Below are 19,246 nucleotides of genomic sequence, written 5' to 3'. Positions count from 1 at the left end.
GTACTATGTGCAGGGAGCTCTCCTGCACCGCTCCCGGCACATTAACCTCCTCAATGCTGTGGTCGATCGCAGCATTGCGGTGGCAAGGGGAGGTGATCGGGATACTCACCTCCTCTACCGGCCCCCAGCGGCTTCCCTGATGTTGCCATGATGACCTGATGTCGTCATGACAACATCCGGGTCACCAGACAGCAGGAAGATTCTTTGGTCATGCGCAGTGCATGACCAAACTATCTTCTCACTGTGCAGCACTGACAGCCTGTATAGCACAGGAATGGTGCTGCATTCCTGTGCTATACAGGCGATCAGAATAAAAAAAGTGAAAGTCCCGGAGTGGGACACAAAATAAAAGTCCAAAAAGTGTTAAAAAATGAAGAAAAAAAAAAATTTAAAAAATCCACCAAAAATAAAAATATAATGTACCCATCAATAAATATTATTATGAAAAACAAAACAATAAAAGTACACATTTTTGGTATCACCGCGTCCGGAACGACCTGACCTATAAAACTGTCCCACTAGTTAACCCCTTTAGTGAACACGGTAAAAAAATAAAATAAAAAACGAAGCAAAAATACAATGCTTTATCATCATGCCGCCAAACAAAAAATGAAATAACACGCAATTAAAAAGACGAATATAAATAAAAATGGTACCGCTGAAAACGTCATCTTGTCCCGCAAAAAACAAGCCGAAAAATAAAAAAGTTATAGCTCTCAGAATAAAGCGATGCAAAAAAATATTTTTTTCTATAAAATAGTTTTTATTGTGTAAAAGCGCCAAAACATAGAAAAACTATATAAATGTGGTACCGCTGTAAACGTACTGATCCGAAGAACGCTGCCCTATCAATTTTACCACACGCGGAAAAGCATAAAAAAAAAACATAAAAAAAATTGTTTTTTGTTTATTCTGCCTCCCAAAAATCGGAAAAGAAAGCGATCAAAAAACATCAAGTGCCTGAAAATGGCACCAATAAAAACGTCAAGTCATCCCACAAAAAACAAGCTGTCATGTGACTCAGTCGGCCAAAATAAGGAAAAATTATAGCTCTCAAAATATGGCGATGCAAAAACTAGATTTTGCAAAAAAATGCGTCTTTTAGTGTGTGACAGCTGTCAATCATAAAAACCCGATATGATTCTGGTATCGCTGTAATTGCACCGACCCGAAGAATAAAGTCGTCTAATCACTTATACTGCACGAGGAACGGCGTAAAAAATAAACTTTAGGGTTAGGGTTGCGCTAGGGTTAGGGTTGTGTTAGGGTTAGGGTTGGGCCATGCACGAGCGATCCCCGCATGTTTTTTTTGGGTGTATAATAACCATGAAACATGCAAGCGGGGACTCGAGCATGTGACTCAAGCACACGCGATACATGGTGCATACCCGACTACCCGATGCAAACTCAAGTAGCGAGCACTTGCGCTCAAGACTAATGACAACTTATTCAATATGATGACCTAATGTTATCAAATTCTGTGTCGTACCTCTGGATTCAAAATGTTCACTATACCCCTTGATAAAATCCTTGAGGGGAGTAGTTTCCAAAATGGGGTCACTTGTGGGCGGGTTTCCACTGTTTAGGCACATCAGGGGTTCTCCAAACGCGACATGGCGTCCGCTCTCAATTCCAGCCAATTTTGCGTTCAAAAAGTCACACAATGCTCCTTCCCTTCTGAACTCTGCCGTGCGCCCAAACACTGTATTTTCCCCACATATGGGATATTGGCGTATTCAAGACAAATTGCACAACAGATTTTAGGATCCATTTTCTCCTCCTACCTTTGTGAAAATAAAAACATTGGGGCTAAAACATTATTTTTATGGAAAAAGTTTGATTTTTTTACTTTCACGGCTCCATGTTATAAACTTCTGTAAAGGACTTGGGGGTTCAGGGTGCTCACCACACATCTAGATAAGTTCCCTGAGGGGTCTAGCTTCCAAAATGGTGTCACTTGTGGGGTTTTTCCACTGTTTAGGCACATCAGGGGCACATTCACTAAGTATTCAAGTAAATTTTACATTCAAAAAGTCAAATGGCGCTCCTTCCCTTCCGAACCCTGCCGTGTGCCCAAACAGTGGTTTTCCCCCACATATGGGGTATTTGCTTACTCAGGAGAAATTGCACAACAAACTGCATGGTGCAATTTCTCCTGTTACCCTTATGAAAATGCAAAATTGGGGTCTGAAAAACATTTTTGTTGCAAAAATGTGAAAATTTTATTTTTACGGCTCAATGTTCTAAATTACTGTGAAACACCAGGGGGTTCAAGGTGCTCACCACACATCTAGATAAGTTCCCCGAGGGGTCTAGTTTCCAAAATGGTGTCACTTGTGGGGGGTTTCCACTGTTTAGGCACATCAGGGGCTCTCCAAACGCAACATGGTGTCCACTAATTATTCAAGCAAATTTTACATTCAAAAAGTCAAATGGCGCGCCTTCTCTTCCGAGCTCTTCCATGCGCCCTAACAGTGTTTTTTCCCCACATATGGGGTATCAGCGTGCTCAGGGGAAATTGCACAACAAAGTTTCGGGTCCATTTTTTCCTGTTACCCCAGCGAAAATAAAAAAAATTGGGTCTAAAGTAACATTTTTGTGAAAAAAAGTTAAATGTTAATTTTTTTCTTCCACATTTAAAAAATTCCTGTGAAGCACCTGAAGGGTTAATAAAGTTCTTGACTGTGGTTTTGAGCACCTTGAGGGGTGCAGTTTTTAGAATGGTGTCACTTTTGGGTATTTTCTGTCATAAAGACCCCTCAAAGTGACTTCAAATGTGATGTGGTCCCTAAAAAAATGGTTTTGTAAATTTTGTTGGAAAAATGAGAAATCGCTGGTCATCTTTTAACCCTTATAGCTCCCTAAAAAAAAAAATTTTGGTTCCAAAATTGTGCTGATATAAAGTAGACATGTGGGAAATGTTATTTATTAACTATTTTGTGTAACATATCTCTCTGATTTAAGGGCATAAAAATTAAAATTTTGAAAATTGCAAAATTTTCAACATTTTCGCCAAATTTCCATTTTTTTCACAAATAAACGCAAGTGATATCGAAGAAATCTGGATATCCCCTATATTTCAATCGTGACAAAACTTTTTTAGATTCAACAGAAAAGTGAAAATCTAGATTACTGTTTAATTTTGTTCGTATCAACTCCCCTACTGGAATCTTTTTTATGATATGTGTGGGATGACAAGGTTGCGCTCTTAGTATGGAATCATTATCTGTAGAGATTGTAATTATTTCATCATAAGAGTTTCCAATTAAAGTGATATCCAGATAGTTAATTTGATTTTCATATAAAAATAGGTATATTTTTAATTAAAAGCATTGGCATTCATGTGAAGGATGAAATCTTCGACTTCATCATGTGTACCTTTCCATATAAATAGAAGCTCGTCGATATAACAACCATACTATTGTATATGGTCATGGAATGGAATCTCTGAACAAGTATTTTTGTTCCCAAAATGCCACTATAATCTTGGCTAGTGAGGGTGAAAATTTACTCACCATGTCCACGTCCAGTTTTTGTAGAAATAATTCTTTATAAAAAAAATAATTATGGGTGAGAAGAAATGAAAGTGCCAAAATGAGAAAATATTGTATGTGCCATGAGGTATGGAAGGATATAGATCTGAGCAGTGGTTCCACACTGTTGCTCCAAGTGCAGCCAGATTCGATGAGCTGACTCTTTCCCCTTCTCCCCATTCAACACTGTAAAAAAATATCTACTTATAAGTCAGGTGGAGCAAGTACTTCAGCTATTAGACAACTCTCAGCAATAAAACGGAGATATGTTCCCCCAGTGCACAGAATACACGACTGAGCGAATATATATAGTTAGGTCCAAAAATATTTGGACAGCTACACAAGTTTTGGCATTTTAGATGTTTACCAAAACATTCAAGATACAGTTATATAATCAATACAGGCTTAAAGTGCAGCTTTTATTTGAGGGTATTAACTTTCTAATTGGGGTAAGGGTTTAGGAATCACAGCTCTTTAATATGTAGCTCTTTTTAAAAAGGACCTAAAGTAATTGGATAGTTATGGCAAAAAGTTCTTTAATGGGCTGCATGGGCTATTCCCTCATTAATCAATCATCAGTTAAGCAGGTTAAAGGTCTGGAGCCGATTCCAGGTGTGGCATATGCATTTGAAACCTGTTCCTGTGAATCTACAACATGCGGTCAAATGAGCTCTCAATGGAAGAGAAACAGACCATCATTAGGCTGAAAAAAAAAAAAAAGATGAACTCCATCAGAGATAGCAGAAATGTTAGGAGTGGCCAAATCAACAGTTTGGTGCATTCCGGGAAGAAAAAAAACGCGTGAGCTTGGGAACTCAAAAAGGTCTGGACATCCACAGAAGACAACAGCAGTGCATGATGGTGCCTTCACAAGATCCACCCAAGTAAAGAACACTCTCCAAGATGTAAGTGTTTCCATATCTAAGTCAACCATAAAGAGTGGAGTTCGTTACAGCAAATACAGATTTACCGCAAGGTGGAAACCATTAATCAGCCTTAAAAATAGAAACGCCATATTAGACTTTGCCAAAAACATCTAAAAAAGCCAGCCCAGTTCTGGAAAACATGGTGGAGGCAGTGTGATGGCACTAGTGTTTATTGATGATGTGACGGAAGACAGAAGCAGCTGGATGAATTCTTAAGTTTATAGGGCTATACTTTCTGCTCAGATTCAACCAAAAAGCAGCAAGCTTGGTCGGCGCTTCACAGTATAGATGTACAATGATCCAAAAACATACTGTGAAAGCACCCCGGAATTTTAAGGCAAAGTAGTGGGATATTCTGCAATGGACGAGTCAATCACCAGATTTCAACTCTATTGAGCATTCATTTTACAAGTTTAAAGCAAAACATAGGGCAGAAAGACCTACAAAAAGAAACAACTGAAGTCAGCTGCAGTAAAGGCCTGACAAAGCATCACAAAAGGAGGAAACCCAGTGTTTGATGACGTTCACGGCTTCCAGACTTCAGGCAGTCATTGCCTGCAAAGGATTCTCTACAAAGTATTAAAAATGAACATTTTATTTATGGTAAAGTTAATTTGTCCAATTAGTTTTGAGCCCCTGAAATGAGGAGACTTTGTAGAAAAATGGTTGCAGTTCCTAAACGTTTCATAGGATATTTTTGTTCAACCCTTTTAATTAAACCTGAAAGTCTACACTTCAATTGAATCTCAGTTGTTTCATTCTAAATAAAAAAAAATTGTGTCATGCAGAGCCCAAATGCGATTTGGCCACTGTCCAAATATTTCTGGACCTAACCGTTGGTGAGCGGACTGCTTCTATAAACTAGAGGGACTAATAATCTGCACAGAGCAGGCTAGAAATAGGGAATAATGAAAGCAGTGTATTCACCATACTGACTCTTCATCTATGTGACATTCACCTGCCCCCAGGTTATTCCTCTCCCAGCAGTGTCTGTAATACATGTATCCACCCTGCTCCACCACATTGAGCTGAGTAACATTTCCTTGTCCTGCGTCTCCTGTCACACACTCCCAACAGTCCACATCATGCAAGGACTTCCAGAAGCTGCAGACGTCACATGTGGAGTATAATACCAATACAGTATGAGGTGTCAGCCATGTCTGTGATGCAAATACAGGAACAGGGAGTGAGGCAGACATATAAGTGGAGGAGGAGCATATAAAAACTATCCTCTATGTGAGACAGACCACACTACACCAATACATGGTGTGTGAACTGAATTTGTCAATTTCTGTGAGGTGATCAATCCTGTATTTTTCGCCCCGAGTCTGTAAACATGTTTTAGCCATTTCTTCTGGTGAGAGGAAGAGGAAGAGACAGCGAGTGCCAGGAAGTTACATCTTTCATAAACTCCACCCTACCCACAGCAAAACAAAAATAGGCGTACACATGGACTCCTGTTTCCAAAAGGGAAATATAAATGGTGGTCCTTCGCTTCAGAGCCCTGCAGTAGAGTGCCTAAACAGCACTTAACAACTAAACGGGGATTTCTGCACCCACAAAAACCTTTAGAAACTCTGGATATGACCAGATCAAAGAATGGAGAACCACCTTATTACAATAAGAAGTTTGAAGTGCCGATTCTTCTCCACTGTGTTAGAAACTAAGATGAGCTCCTAGGGCAGTGAGGATCCAAACATGTATTCACTTCTTAAAGGGCTTGTCCACTGTCAGGAAAGTGGGCCCAAAACTCTATAAAATAACTAAAATAAACTCAGCAGGTACACAGCTTCTCTGGGTCCAGCACCAGCTCCCCAGTACTGTTCTGGTCTTGGTGTTTTGGCCTCAGCGGTGATATCACATCAACAGCATAAGTCACCCCTCTAACCAATTCCTGAGCTAAGCGCCTGAGCCAAAGTCTCTGATCAAAATGATCACTGTACTGTAGGCATATGGTAAATGTTATTTATTAAGAAATTTATGTGGCAACTAGTTTAATAACAGAAATTTAGAGAAAAATGTTTTCTAGAATTTTTGTAAAGTCCATAATTATTTCTAATATAAACAAACTAAAAACCTATCTTCCCAAATTTATCATTAATATAAACTTCAATGTGCGAGTCTGAGCATTACTTGTTTAAGTAGACCTTATACCTGAGGTGTTATTTTATAAAAGGTGCAACACCCTTTAACATTCTAAAATTGCCAAACTTACCAATTGTACGACTTGGCATATTAGCAAGGATTCTCATGGTGGCGGAGTAGTGGTCACCCAATGAATCAGGACAGGCCCCTAGAAGAAAAAACTGAATGTAACGCAACTAGAAGTTAATATAGCACCTAGGGTAGGTTTTCATTAAGGTCTGAAGCAATTTGCTGAGCGGCCATAACTAACCGTTGAATGTCAGTGTGCTTTCACATTGTAATTTGTCACATGTTCGCTGGTCCTGTCAGGGCTTACGCCTGAATCCCCCGCGGAAAATGGAATTTGGGCATATTCGTTGGCAGGGCCATAGACTATAATGGTGCCAACAAAGTCAATGTGCGCTCTGACATACAACATTTTCGGACGTACAAGCCTACTGTAGGCAGATACCCAGACGCAGTCTACTACGTCTGAGTGTCCGCCTCCTGTAGGCATATATGCAGGAGGGGGTTTGGACATAAGCCTCGGCGGGACCAACGAACGTGTGACAAAACGCAATGTGAAAGCACCCTTATATGTGTTATAATTTTTTTTTTATCTCAGTAAGAAATAGAGTAAATCTACTACATAAAACCCTACTTGGATATCTTACATTCAGGATAAATTCACATTTTTTATACATCAGAAGTAAATAAAATTTTAAAGATAGATCAAAAACAATTTCCAATGTTAATAACGTCTGTAAAATAAATCAGATGCTATACGGTTGATCCATATGGGATCCGTCTTTTTTGTAAACATACCCATAGACTTAAATGGGCATGTTTAATTGAAAAAAACGGAAGAGAATACTGTATACTGCGTTTTTTTTTTTCACCTGGACATTCGGTCCATGTAAAAGTTAACGGTCATCTGAACAACATTGGTCTTTAGTGTTGTTCATGTCATATCAGGTTTTTTTTACACGGACAGCAGAGACCAAAAATACGGTTGTGTGAATGTACACCAATAAGAAGACACATGATTAAAGTCAAAGTCCTCTGAAAGATGTATCAAAGGGGTTGTCTGGTTAAAACAAGTTATCACCTCACCTATTCACAGGATAGCAGTAACTTGGTGACCGGAGGGTGTCCCACCACTGGGAACCGCATGGACTGGCAGGTCAAGGTACTTTTATACCAATTACAAAATGGAATTGCAAGTTGGAAACCTACTCAATTCGTTCTCTATGTGACTGTGCCAGAAAAAAGGCAACTGCAGAACCATACGGAATGAATTGAGGACAAGTTGCAATGCCACTCCACTCTAACAGGGACAAAAGTTCCCAGTTTGCGGATCAGTGCAGATCCCAGTGCAGTTGTGATAATGCAACCAAGCAGGCATGAGTAGCATGTATGAACTTCACACATTGCGGATTTGTAACCAAATAAGCAGCAGAAATTTTCCACAACATGTGAACATAGCCAAAGTTAGACTTACTTTTAGGAGTTATGCACCTCAAGCACTGCTTAGGACACACTCATTTTACTATACAAAGCATACTTCTAGGCCTCGCTGAGATGTGATTGATTTTTTCTACCTAACACCATTTACCGATTTCCATCAGTGTTTGGTCAGTTTGTACCACCAACGTTTCTTCAGTTATTTTCTCATATTCAAATAAAAGAAAAATTGCAAAGCTTCTCCTTTCTATTGCGACATTGAAAATGGGCAGCGCACAAATGGCAATGTGTAGGGTCAGTGATTTCATGGAACCATGGACTGTATTTTGTCATTTTGTTCTGTGACTTGAAGTCATACATGTCTTGGTAATTTTTTTTTGTGGACAGCTCCATTATCAGAGGTATGTGTTCTCTCCGTGAAAAACACTGATGGCATACATACATAAAAAAACAGACATCAGAATGAGGTCTTAGGCAGAGAGTATAGTGTGTACCATGTGAGAAAAGCATTTACGTCTCCTTGCAGAAACATTAGTCCATGGAGCAATACATATTTTATGATAATGGAAATCCATTTCACATTATTAGTTTTTGTGGACTGGCAGTGATCTCTCAGGGTATGAGATAGTCAGAGGCCAGTCTACCATAGGAGTTCTTTCTTCTGACTGTTCTGTTTATTCTACTAGAGTATACATACACAATAGGGTGCATCCCTATACAGACTGATACAAAGACAGACAAGGAAAAGAGGTGGGTGATAAGGGCAAAGGAAAAAATATACTACACAAACTACCAGATAAATGCAAAAGAAACAAGCTTCATTCAAAACAGCAAGTACAGGACCTACAAATAAAAACTGCACATTAGTTACAATGATACTCAAGGGGCTGCACCCCCATAAGTGTCCTAACCCAGACACACATGATATTTTAAGAGGCTTGGGACCACACTAAATATGTAAACCTAATAAGATGGCAAGAAAGAGTATGCAAGTATACCCAAGGCAAAGTAATAACAGCAAGTGAATTGAAACAATAAACCAATATATTTAAAACAGACCAAAAGGGTCTCCAGGTGTGGAGAGGAAGGATACTTCACCCCATACATTAAAGGGAACCAGTCACCAGAAAAAAAAACGCTGTTAATCTGCAGATATCAGGTTAATAGTTACTAACCTGCCCTTAGCTGAATGCTGCAGGGAGAAAATGAACTTTAATCCACCCAACAGCGTTCTGGTTTCAGTCAAGGGGGCTGCGCTGGTTCAGTCACCCGGCAACTGTAACTGTGCCCCCAGCACTGACTGACACTGGCTCTGCATTGGGGCCAGCTGTCAGTCAGGACCAGGGGGGCACGTTTACAGTCGTCGGTCTGTATTCTCAGAGCAGTAACTAAACCTGCACTGCCCGAATGACTGAAACCAGAACGCTACATGGGAAATAAAGTTCATTTTCTCCCTGCAACATTCGGCTAAGTGCAGGCACCGGGCAGGTTAATAACGCTATTCTGGTGACAGGTTCCCTTTAAGCCATCATTAGTGGCTTCCTCTGGAGTGAAAGACTGAGAGAGCACTGACAATGGTAACGCCTAGTTGTAAATTTATTCATATATTTACAGGAGGAATAATAGAGGAACATGTAATGTAGAGTTGTAAGAACACAGTATATCACAAAAGTGAGTACACCCCTCACATCTTTGTAAATATTTTATTATATCTTTTCATAGGACAACATTGAAGATATGACACTAATACAATGTAAAGTAGTCAGTGTACAGCTTGTGTAACAGTGTAAATATGGTGTGAACTCTAAATAACTCACCCAGCCATTAATGTCCAAACCACTGGCAACAAAAGTGAGTACACCCCTAAGTGCAAATGGCCAAATATAAGAATGCTCATTCCCCTATTATTCGCCCCTCTAAATTCGCCAAAGTGTATGTGAACATGCCATCTCTTAGATACGGCTGAGTTTTTGAAGCAGAAGATGCCTCAGGGAAAAAACGCCAGCAGAGGTTTTTCTGAACCAACTTCCTGGTCATTTTTGCTAAGATTTTTTTTTTTAATTGTATCTATACAATAGTGAGAGGCTGGAGACGCCTATAGTATGGGCAGAATCTGCCTGAAAAAGAGGTTCTGTGCATTAAGAGACTTTGTGTGGGGGGTGTTTTTTTCTTGCAAAGGGGACAACAGAAGTGCAGCGGTTGACACTTTTGACTTAGATTTGGAGAAACATTAATGACCATCGCTGATCCCCATGTAGCAGACAGTTTTGAAAAATGAGGCCCCATGTCTCTGCTTTTATTGAAAAGTTTTCAATTTTAGTTATACCTGTATTGTGGAAACGCTGCTGAAGTTCAAAGAAGGCTTCATTCTCCACATCTTCAATAACACTGTTGAAGGAATCGTGAACTTCCCGCTCATCACAAGGACTGCAGGGGACACAAATCAATGGTGCATCAGCGCACTATAAATATGTCACATAACTAAACACATCCTTTTCTAGCATAAAAGAGAAAATGTTGGAGCGGTCAGGTCAGGCAACCCAAAAAAAGAAATTCTGTGTACGTTTTAAATGACTCCAAACCAGAGCAATGTGTGAAGGGGGCTGGCTGACTGTGGTGTGCCAGGTTTTTTCCATGCACAGCTAAAAAAAAATAGGACAATACTCTTTACTATTTTTAAGCAATTCTGGTCAGCTCTAAGAATCTATTCTCCTTATGGCAGTAGTTTCAAATGACTTGTGTGCTTCATGGCACCGAGCTAGAGTAATGTGTAAAGGGGGCTGGCTGACAGCATTCTCCAATAGCTAAACCGCCTCACTTACCTGTCCATACAGAGCCACAATGCAAGGGGATTGCTTAAAGGGGCTGTACACTACTATTTAAAATATGTCAAAGCGTTTTCATGATGAAAAGCAACTTCTTTATAATTACCTCCCTCTGCCTTTTCAGCCTGTGAGCGGCGCTAGCAGGCAGAAAAGGCAGAGAAAGGTAATTATAAAGAAGCTGCTTTTCATCATAAAAACGCTTTGGCATATTTTAAATAGCAGTGGACAACCCCTTTAACTATTGAATAAGCAGTCAGCCAGCCCCCTTCATGTGTCGACAGTCACCACTGGTTATTTCAAGCACAGGATAAGAAGAGGATTCACTGGGACATAGTGTTTTTGGGAGGCATGGGTTACCATGTCTACTACAACTATATTAGCAATTTATAGAACTCACTGCAATTAATTTCAGATGTTTTAATTAGCATTTCTACATTTCATGGCCGAGATGGAATCTAGATTCCGGGCAGCAGATATGGGGTTACTGACACAGCTGGGCACAGTTACGCTACGCCGTCTATGTAACAAAAAATGAATGGGAGTTACGGACACAGCGGAGGTCACATTGCAGTGCTGTTTCCATAACTCCCATTCATTTCAATGGGAGAAAAGCAAACACCTTAACTCAGCTGAGCGCGGCCGTTTTCGTAACTCCATCTCTGGTGGCCGGGACACAGAAGCAAGTTATGGGAATAACCCTATAAAACAGCCGAGCAGTGGAGTAAGATGCTCCAACGCTACATACACATCAGAGTACTAAATCTATCCGAGCTGTGGGACTGGCGCCATAGGTTACACTATTCTTTCCATAATCTATAGTAATTCATCAAACTATCCCCTTCAGCTCTTACGGTCTAATTAGATGGTGGGTTTTTTGTCGTGCAAGAACCGAAAAATGTGAATAAACCCTTCTGCGTGATGCAGATGGAAGGTACAAAAAAAACCACCAAAATAAAAATGTAAACACTTTTTATTTTTTAAAGAGGCAGCGCTCAGTAATGATACATGCAGACCATAGTGGCGCAATGCTGCCATAAATTGTAGAAAAATCTACGCTGACAGGTAGTCACTGTCACTCTGCGGACCCACCCCGGCTGTCACTCACCTGTAGTCCTCAGGAATGTCCAGAAAGGTGACAGACATAATGAGCCCCAGTCACAGGAATCCCCAGGAGAGCTGTAGGCACCTATGAGGAGGAGGAGGAGGCACACAACATGGCTGAGCAAGTCAGGACACAGGAAAAGTTGTGGAGACAATGGCACATGGCAGCAGCTGCTCCCCTGCTCTCCAGTACTGTGCTACCGAATACAATACAACCAGCTGCACACCCAGCCTGCTTACTATTTAGTTTGATCCACCCCTCCAGGCATTGATTCCAAGCCCTACCATCCCAAGTAGGGGGGAGATCCCCAGGGCGACATGTTACTACTAAAACCCCGCCCCTCCCCCGACCTGCCGGGACGTATACAGGGTGCAGCCGAGCAGAGCAGGGTTCACTGACTGCTCCATGACTGGTGTATACAGCAGGTGCTGCTAGTGACACATGGTGCACACAGGAGGGCTCACATGACTGAATGAGGGCTGTCAAGGGCTGAGAACACAGGAGCCCATTATAGTGCAGTGGATGGGCTTTTTAACCAATTCATGACATGGCCACTTTGTTTTGTGTGTGCTTTTGTTTTTTTCCACCTTGTCTTCTGCTGACAGTCATATGAGGCTTGCTTTTTTGCAGGACAAGTTGCAGTTTTGAATGACATCACTCATTTTACCATCTACTGTACTGAAAAATGGGTAAAAAAGTTTCTATGAGGCTATGTGCCCACGATGCAGAAATGCTCTGGATTTTTTTTGAGCGTTTCTGCATCTCCCTGGCAGAAAAAAACGCATGCAGATTGTACATGCGGATTGTACATGCGGATTGTACATGAGGATTGTACATGCGGGTTGTACATGCGGATTGTACATGCGGGTTGTACATGAGGATTGTACATGCGGGTTGTACATGCGGGTTGTACATGCGGATTGTACATGCGGGTTGTACATGCGGGTTGTACATGCGGATTGTACATGCGGATTGTACATGCGGGTTGTACATGAGGATTGTACATGCGGGTTGTACATGCGGGTTGTACATGCGGATTGTACATGCGTTTTTCCTGCCAGGGACATGCGGATGTGAAGCGTTCTTCACATGCATTTCTGCATGCGGGTTGACAAGCGATTTTAGCATCACTTGGAAAGTGCTTGACAACTTGGTCACACTATATAAATCCATGCAAACGGCATGGATTTATATAGTGTGACCCGAGAGAATGTCAAAAAATAAAAAATAAATCTATACATACCTTCCGATGGCCCCCGCAGTCTTCCTTCACCGTCCCGACTGCCGGCAGATCGTGGTACATTGAAGGACCTGCCGACGTCAGCGTCGCGTGACCCGTCACATGACTATGACGTCAGCGCAGGTCCTTCAGTCCATCGCGATCTGCCGGCATGAGAGGAGGAGCACACCGCCAGAAGGTAAGTTTATATTTATTTTTTATTTTATTCTTTTTTTTCACAGTTTCTATGGTACCTGGGTCTGGATGAGAGTCTCCTGTCCTCCACACCTGCGTACCATCCGCACATTGGAACGCGTGGATTGCGCATCTACATATACAGTGATTCGGAATCCAAGCGATTCAATGCAAGTCAATGGCGGCGAAAATGCAGCACTTCCGCAAAATAATTGGTAGTGCTGCGTTTTTTTTCACAATGATAATCCGCAGCGGAAATTTCCACAGCATGTGCAAAGCACATGCGGATTATCATTGGGGAACATGGCAGGCCTTCTACCATGCGTTTTTTAAGCGTTTCTGCAGCATTTTTACCGCTGCGGAAACGCTTAAAAAACGCATCGTGGGCACACAGCTTGAAACCCAGCCTGCGTCTTGTCTTCAAGGGAGTACAAAGCTAAGGTGGCGGGGGTATTACAATAAGCTCACGGCTGCCATGGCAACTCATTGTGGCTCCCAACGAAGGACTGCAGTGGGGTAATGAACACTGGAACCTTCACACCACGTGATCTTGCCACTTAGTGTCTAGGGCCACGGCCCCACTATCAGTATTTGGTCAGTATTCGGTCAGTATTTTTTCTCAGGAGTGGGAGCCAAAACCAGGTGAGGAACAATCAGAGAAATGGTATAACAGAAACAATTGCACCAATTCTGCATTTATCACCCACTCCTGGTTTTGACTCCCACTCCTGAGAAAAAATACTGACTGAATACTGACCAAATACTGATAGTGGGGCCGTAGCCTTACTGCTTTTCCAGGACATTTCTCACATTCCCCCACCTCTACACAAACCATATAATGCTACAATCAGTGCCCCTTTTGTGCCCTATATACTAGTAGTAGTAGTACCAGTGCAATGTATAGGTGCACATTCACACTGTGGCCATTTAATAGACAGAACCTAAGATAATAACAAAATGAGCAAATACCTTGTAGTAAATAAATATTAATGGTAATATAAGGTACTTAGTTATCACTATTTTGATTTGAGTTTACCTTACGTATGTTGGTATAAGAGGTCAATAATAACGGTGCAAAATACTAAATATTTTATTTGATCAATAATTTAGTACAAGGTACAAGGATAATAATAATAATAATTTGTACAAGGGTAGGAAAAACAACCAAAAGAAAAGCGAGCGCACAATCCAGGTGGCAAAATAGATCTAAAAATATGAAAGTGAGTAATCTTAAATAAATAGATAATCCAATTAAACATGTAAATAAATAGCTGGAAAATATCAGGACAAATGCCAAACCACAGACATGTAAGTGACACAGTAATCAATGTAGTACAGAAAATCAAAGAAGGTTAGTAAAAAGATGCAAGAGTGCACCAGTACAATGTCAGGGTGTTAGATTGTAATAAAATAGAGGTGACAAAGTATATTCAATTATTAGCCTGTAAATATGTAATGGTGGGCATCCCCTGACGAAGGCAGATGATGAAACGTGCATCAGGGTGGGCGCATCCTTGTGGCAATCCATGCTGGCTCCTATACAGGTGCACCGTCCGTATATACAGTACAGACCAAAAGTTTGGACACACCTTCTCATTTAAAGATTTTTCTGTTTTTTCATGACTATGAAAATTGTACATTCACACTGAAGGCCTCAAAACTATGAATTAACACATGTGGAATTATATACTTAACAAAAAAGTGTGAAACAACTGAAAATATGTCTTATATTCTAGGTTCTTCAAAGTAGCCAGCTTTAACTTTGATGACTGCTTTGCACACTCTTGGCATTCTCTTGATGAGCTTCAAGAGGTAGTCACCGGAAATGGTTTTCACTTCACTGGTGTGCCCTGTCAGGTTTAGTAAGTGGGATTTCTTGTGTAATAAATGGGGTTGGGACCATCAGAAGTCTGGTGGATACACAGCTGATAGTCCTACTGAATAGACTGTTAGAATTTGTATTATGGCAAGAAAAAAGCAGCTAAGTAAAGAAAAATGAGTGGTCATCATTACTTTAAGAAATGAAGGTCAGTCAGTGCGAAAAATTGGGCAAACTTTGAAAGTGTCCCCAAGTGCAGTTGCAAAAACCATCAAGCGCTACAAAGAAACTGGCCCACATGAGGACCGCCCCAGGAAAGGAAGACCAAGAGTCGCCTCTGCTTCTGAGGATAAGTTTATCCGAGTCACCAGCCTCAAAAATCACAGGTTAACAGCAGCTCAGATTAGAGACCAGGTCAAGGCCACACAGAGTTCTAGCAGCAGACACATCTCTTCAACAACTGTTAAGAGGAGACTTTGTGCAGCAGGCCTTCATGGTAAAATAGCTGCTAGGAAACCACAGCTAAGGACAGGCAACAAGCAGAAGAGACTTGTTTGGGCTAAATAACACAAGGAATGGACATTAGACCAGTGGAAATCTGTGCTTTGGTTTGATGAGTCCAAATTTGAGATCTTTGGTTCCAACCACCGTGTCTTTACGCAACGCAGAAAAGGTGCAGAAAAGGTGAACGAATGGACTCTACATGCCTGGTTCCCACCGTGAAGCATGGAGGGGGAGGTGTGATGGTGTGGGGGTGCTTTGCTGGTGAAACTGTTGGGGATTTATTCAAAATTGAAGGCATACTGAACCAGCATGGCTACCACAGCATCTTGCAGCGGCATGCCATTCCATCCGGTTTGCGTTTAGTTGGACCATCATTTATTTTTCAACAGGACAATGACCCCACACACACCTCCAGGCTGTGTAAGGGCTATTTGACCAAGAACGAGAGTAATGGGGTGCTACGCCAGATGACCTGGCCTCCACAGTCACCAGACCTGAACCCAATCGAGATGGTTTGGGGTGAGCTGGACCGCAGAGTGAAGGCAAAAGGGCCAACAAGTGCTAAGCATCTCTGGGAACTCCTTCAAGATTGTTGGAAGACCATTTCCGGTGACAACCTCTTGAAGCTCATCAAGAGAATGCCAAGAGTGTGCAAAGCAGTCATCAAAGCAAAAGGTGGCTACTTTGAAGAACCTATAATATAAGACATATTTTCAGTTGTTTCACACTTTTTTGTTAAGTATATAATTCCACATGTGTTAATTCATAGTTTTGATGCCTTCAGTGTGAATGTACAATTTTCAAAGTCATGAAAATACAGAAAAATCTTTAAATGAGAAGGTGTGTCCAAACTTTTAGTCTGTACTGTACATTATCATTGCTGTCCCCATTGGGGCTCACAATCTACATTCCCTATCAGCATGTCTTTGGAGTGTGGGAGGAAACTGGAGAACCTGGAGAAAACCCACACAAACACAGGGAGAACATACAAACTCCTTGCAGATGTTGTCCTTGGTGGGATTTGAACCCTGGACCTCTGCTCTGCCAGGCTGCAATGCTAACGACTGAGCCACCATGCTGCCCTCAAGATTATTTACTTTCATATTTTAGATCTATTTTGCCACCCGGATTGTGCTTAAAAGTATCCTGCGGCCTGCCAGAGGAAGTGATGGAGTATAGAGCTTATGGCTCCATGCTCCTCCATAACTGTTAAAATGATATGCGTCCTGAGGATGTCGATACTGATAACAGAGTCGCAATTGATGCCAGATTTCCTGATGGTAAGTTCGGCTATGAATGCTACTATTAGGCATCCGTCACATCATGCTTTTTCCCAGCATGAATGTGAACAGGACCTAACGTGTGCACTGTAATTTGCAGCTTTTTTACACTGACATAGGAGTAATGAATAATTCCCTAGTATGTTTGTAATTATAGCACCTTATGGAAGTCCACAGATATAATGACGAACACCCCACCCCCTCAGTATTGACAAGCACATTGATTGGCTATCGATGTGACGTCTTCACCGTAGCAAATACTGAATACCGGGAGCAACGCCAGAGTCTTGGGCCTGGACCCGAGAACGGTGAGTAAAGAGTGGCTTGTTATTTTATAACAATCTGCAGCCAGGGTGTGAAAGATTTCATAGGGTATGTTCATATATATTTTTTTATTTGTTTCCAGCATTTTGTAAGTGGGTCCAGTATAAGAAACGACAGACAAAGCACTCACAAGAATCTTACTATTCATTTCTTTGGGAAAATTACGTTCCATTTATACGGTCAGGCTTTTGAGCGTCTTTTAAACGCTTCAGGCTTCCAAAAACACAGAGGTAAAAAGATGTGACCTGTTCATTTGTCAGGTGTTTTTTACTAGGAAAACACTACATACTGTACAATAAAAGTCAATGGGAAGGTTAACAAGATGCCTTTTTGAGCATTTTGAAGCACTTTCAACTTATTCATTGCTTTAATGCATTGAATTTACAAACTGCCCCCCAAAAACGTGAAAAAGCCGCCAAATAAACCCTTTAGAGACAATGCCAAAGAAAAGTACTTGCAAAATGCTTCAGGAAACAAAATATTAACAAATGCTTCAGGATTAAAATAACAAAATTAGCTATTTTCTGAAGTAGTTTCCGCTTGAAAAATTAATAATTTTTGACCGCTGGGAAAAAACGAGTCGAGTATCAACATACCTTAGGGTATGTGCACATTTGTCTTTCAGATGCCAAGTACCCACATAGTTTTTGAAGCAGAAGACATTGCAGGAAAACGCCGTGTGGTGTTTTTCCTGAACACCTTTGACGTTTCTTAGCGTTGTTTTTATGGCAGCCTTGCCGACGGCTTAAGATATTAGCGGCTCAAAAGCGGAAGCCACCTGAAGAATGCTTAGGTCACTTCCTTTAGCAGCTTCACGGCTTTTGAAGCCTGTAGTGGTTAAAAGAAGTGACAAAAGACGGAACACAGAACATACACACGTCGTCAAAATTGTTGGTACCCCTCGTTTAATGAAAGAAACACCCACAATGGTCACAGAAATAACTTGAATCTGACAAAAGTAATAATAAATTAAAAATCTATGAAAATGAACAAATGAAAGTCAGCCATTGCTTTTCAACCCTGCTTCGACAGAATTAAAAAAAAAAATTAAACTCATGAAATAGGCCTGGACAGAAATGATGGTACCCCTGAAAATAATGTGACAAAAGGGACATGTTAAATCAAGCTGTGTCCACTAATTAGCATCACAGGTGTCTACAATCTTGTAATCAGACAGTGGGCCTGTATATAGGGCTACAGATACTCACTGTGCTCTTTGGTGACATGGTGTGTACCACTCTCAACATGGTCCAGAGGAAGCAAAGGAAAGAGTTGCCTCAGGAGATTAGAAAGAAAATTATAGACAAGCATGTTAAAGGTAAAGGTTATAAGACCATCTCCAAGCAGCTTGATGTTCCTGTGACTACATTTGCATATATTATTCAGAAATTTAAGATCCATGGGACTGTAGTCAACTTCCCTGGATGTGGCCGCAGGAGGAAAATTGATAACAAATCAAAGAGACGGATAATATGAATGGTAACAAAAGAGCCCAGGATAACTTCTAAAGAGATTAAAGGTGAACTTCAAGCTCAAGGAACATCAGTGTCAGATCGCACCATCCGTCATTGTTTGATCCAAAGTGGACTTCATGGGAGATGACCAAGGAGAATACCTGTTAGAACCCTCCTGTTTGTTTTTTCCATCTTGTGTTTTGGGGTCACTTGACCATCTGCCTTTATATTTCAGCTCCGCCCTTTTGGCTTTGCTGGACTCCAGTTTTGTTTGACTGTTTTACTAGCCAGGTGCTTCTGTGTCTATCTCTGTCAGTTTGCTTGGTCCTTCTGGGACCTCTAGTACCTTTTTGTCAGTTTTTCTTTTTGTGTTCTGCAACAACCTTCTCTGTTCAGGAGGTGTCCCATTTTTTTTATTCCAATCCTTAGTTCTTTTAGGGACCCCTTCCTTTATGCTTTAGGTCTTCGTTCAGACTA

At 41.1% G+C, this 19,246-nt stretch overlaps 1 protein-coding gene across 3 annotated transcripts in view; it reads right to left on the bottom strand.

Moving 5' to 3' along the window:
• Window positions 1-19,246, bottom strand: part of TMC6 (transmembrane channel like 6) — a 113,137-nt gene that overhangs the window by 57,439 nt on the left and 36,452 nt on the right. The window contains exons 1-4 of one of the 3 annotated variants that reach the window (XM_073684184.1): window positions 12,214-12,385; window positions 11,978-12,058; window positions 10,374-10,474; window positions 6,675-6,752 (exon numbers count right to left, since the gene is read on the bottom strand). In XM_073684184.1, the coding sequence (XP_073540285.1) occupies window positions 6,675-6,752; window positions 10,374-10,474; window positions 11,978-12,015 (217 nt within the window). In that variant the 5' untranslated portion in view covers window positions 12,016-12,058; window positions 12,214-12,385. Of the gene's footprint in view, window positions 1-6,674; window positions 6,753-10,373; window positions 10,475-11,977; window positions 12,390-19,246 lie in introns of those variants that run through there. The other 2 variants (XM_073684183.1, XM_073684186.1) reach the window with 2 other exon arrangements.

This window comes from Phyllobates terribilis, unplaced genomic scaffold, assembly GCF_046119375.1.
Source record: "Phyllobates terribilis strain yellow unplaced genomic scaffold, ASM4611937v1 Scaffold_5__5_contigs__length_657084704, whole genome shotgun sequence".
NCBI classification, from domain to species: Eukaryota; Metazoa; Chordata; class Amphibia; order Anura; family Dendrobatidae; genus Phyllobates; species Phyllobates terribilis.
This window is presented reverse-complemented; position numbering and strand designations above follow the sequence as displayed.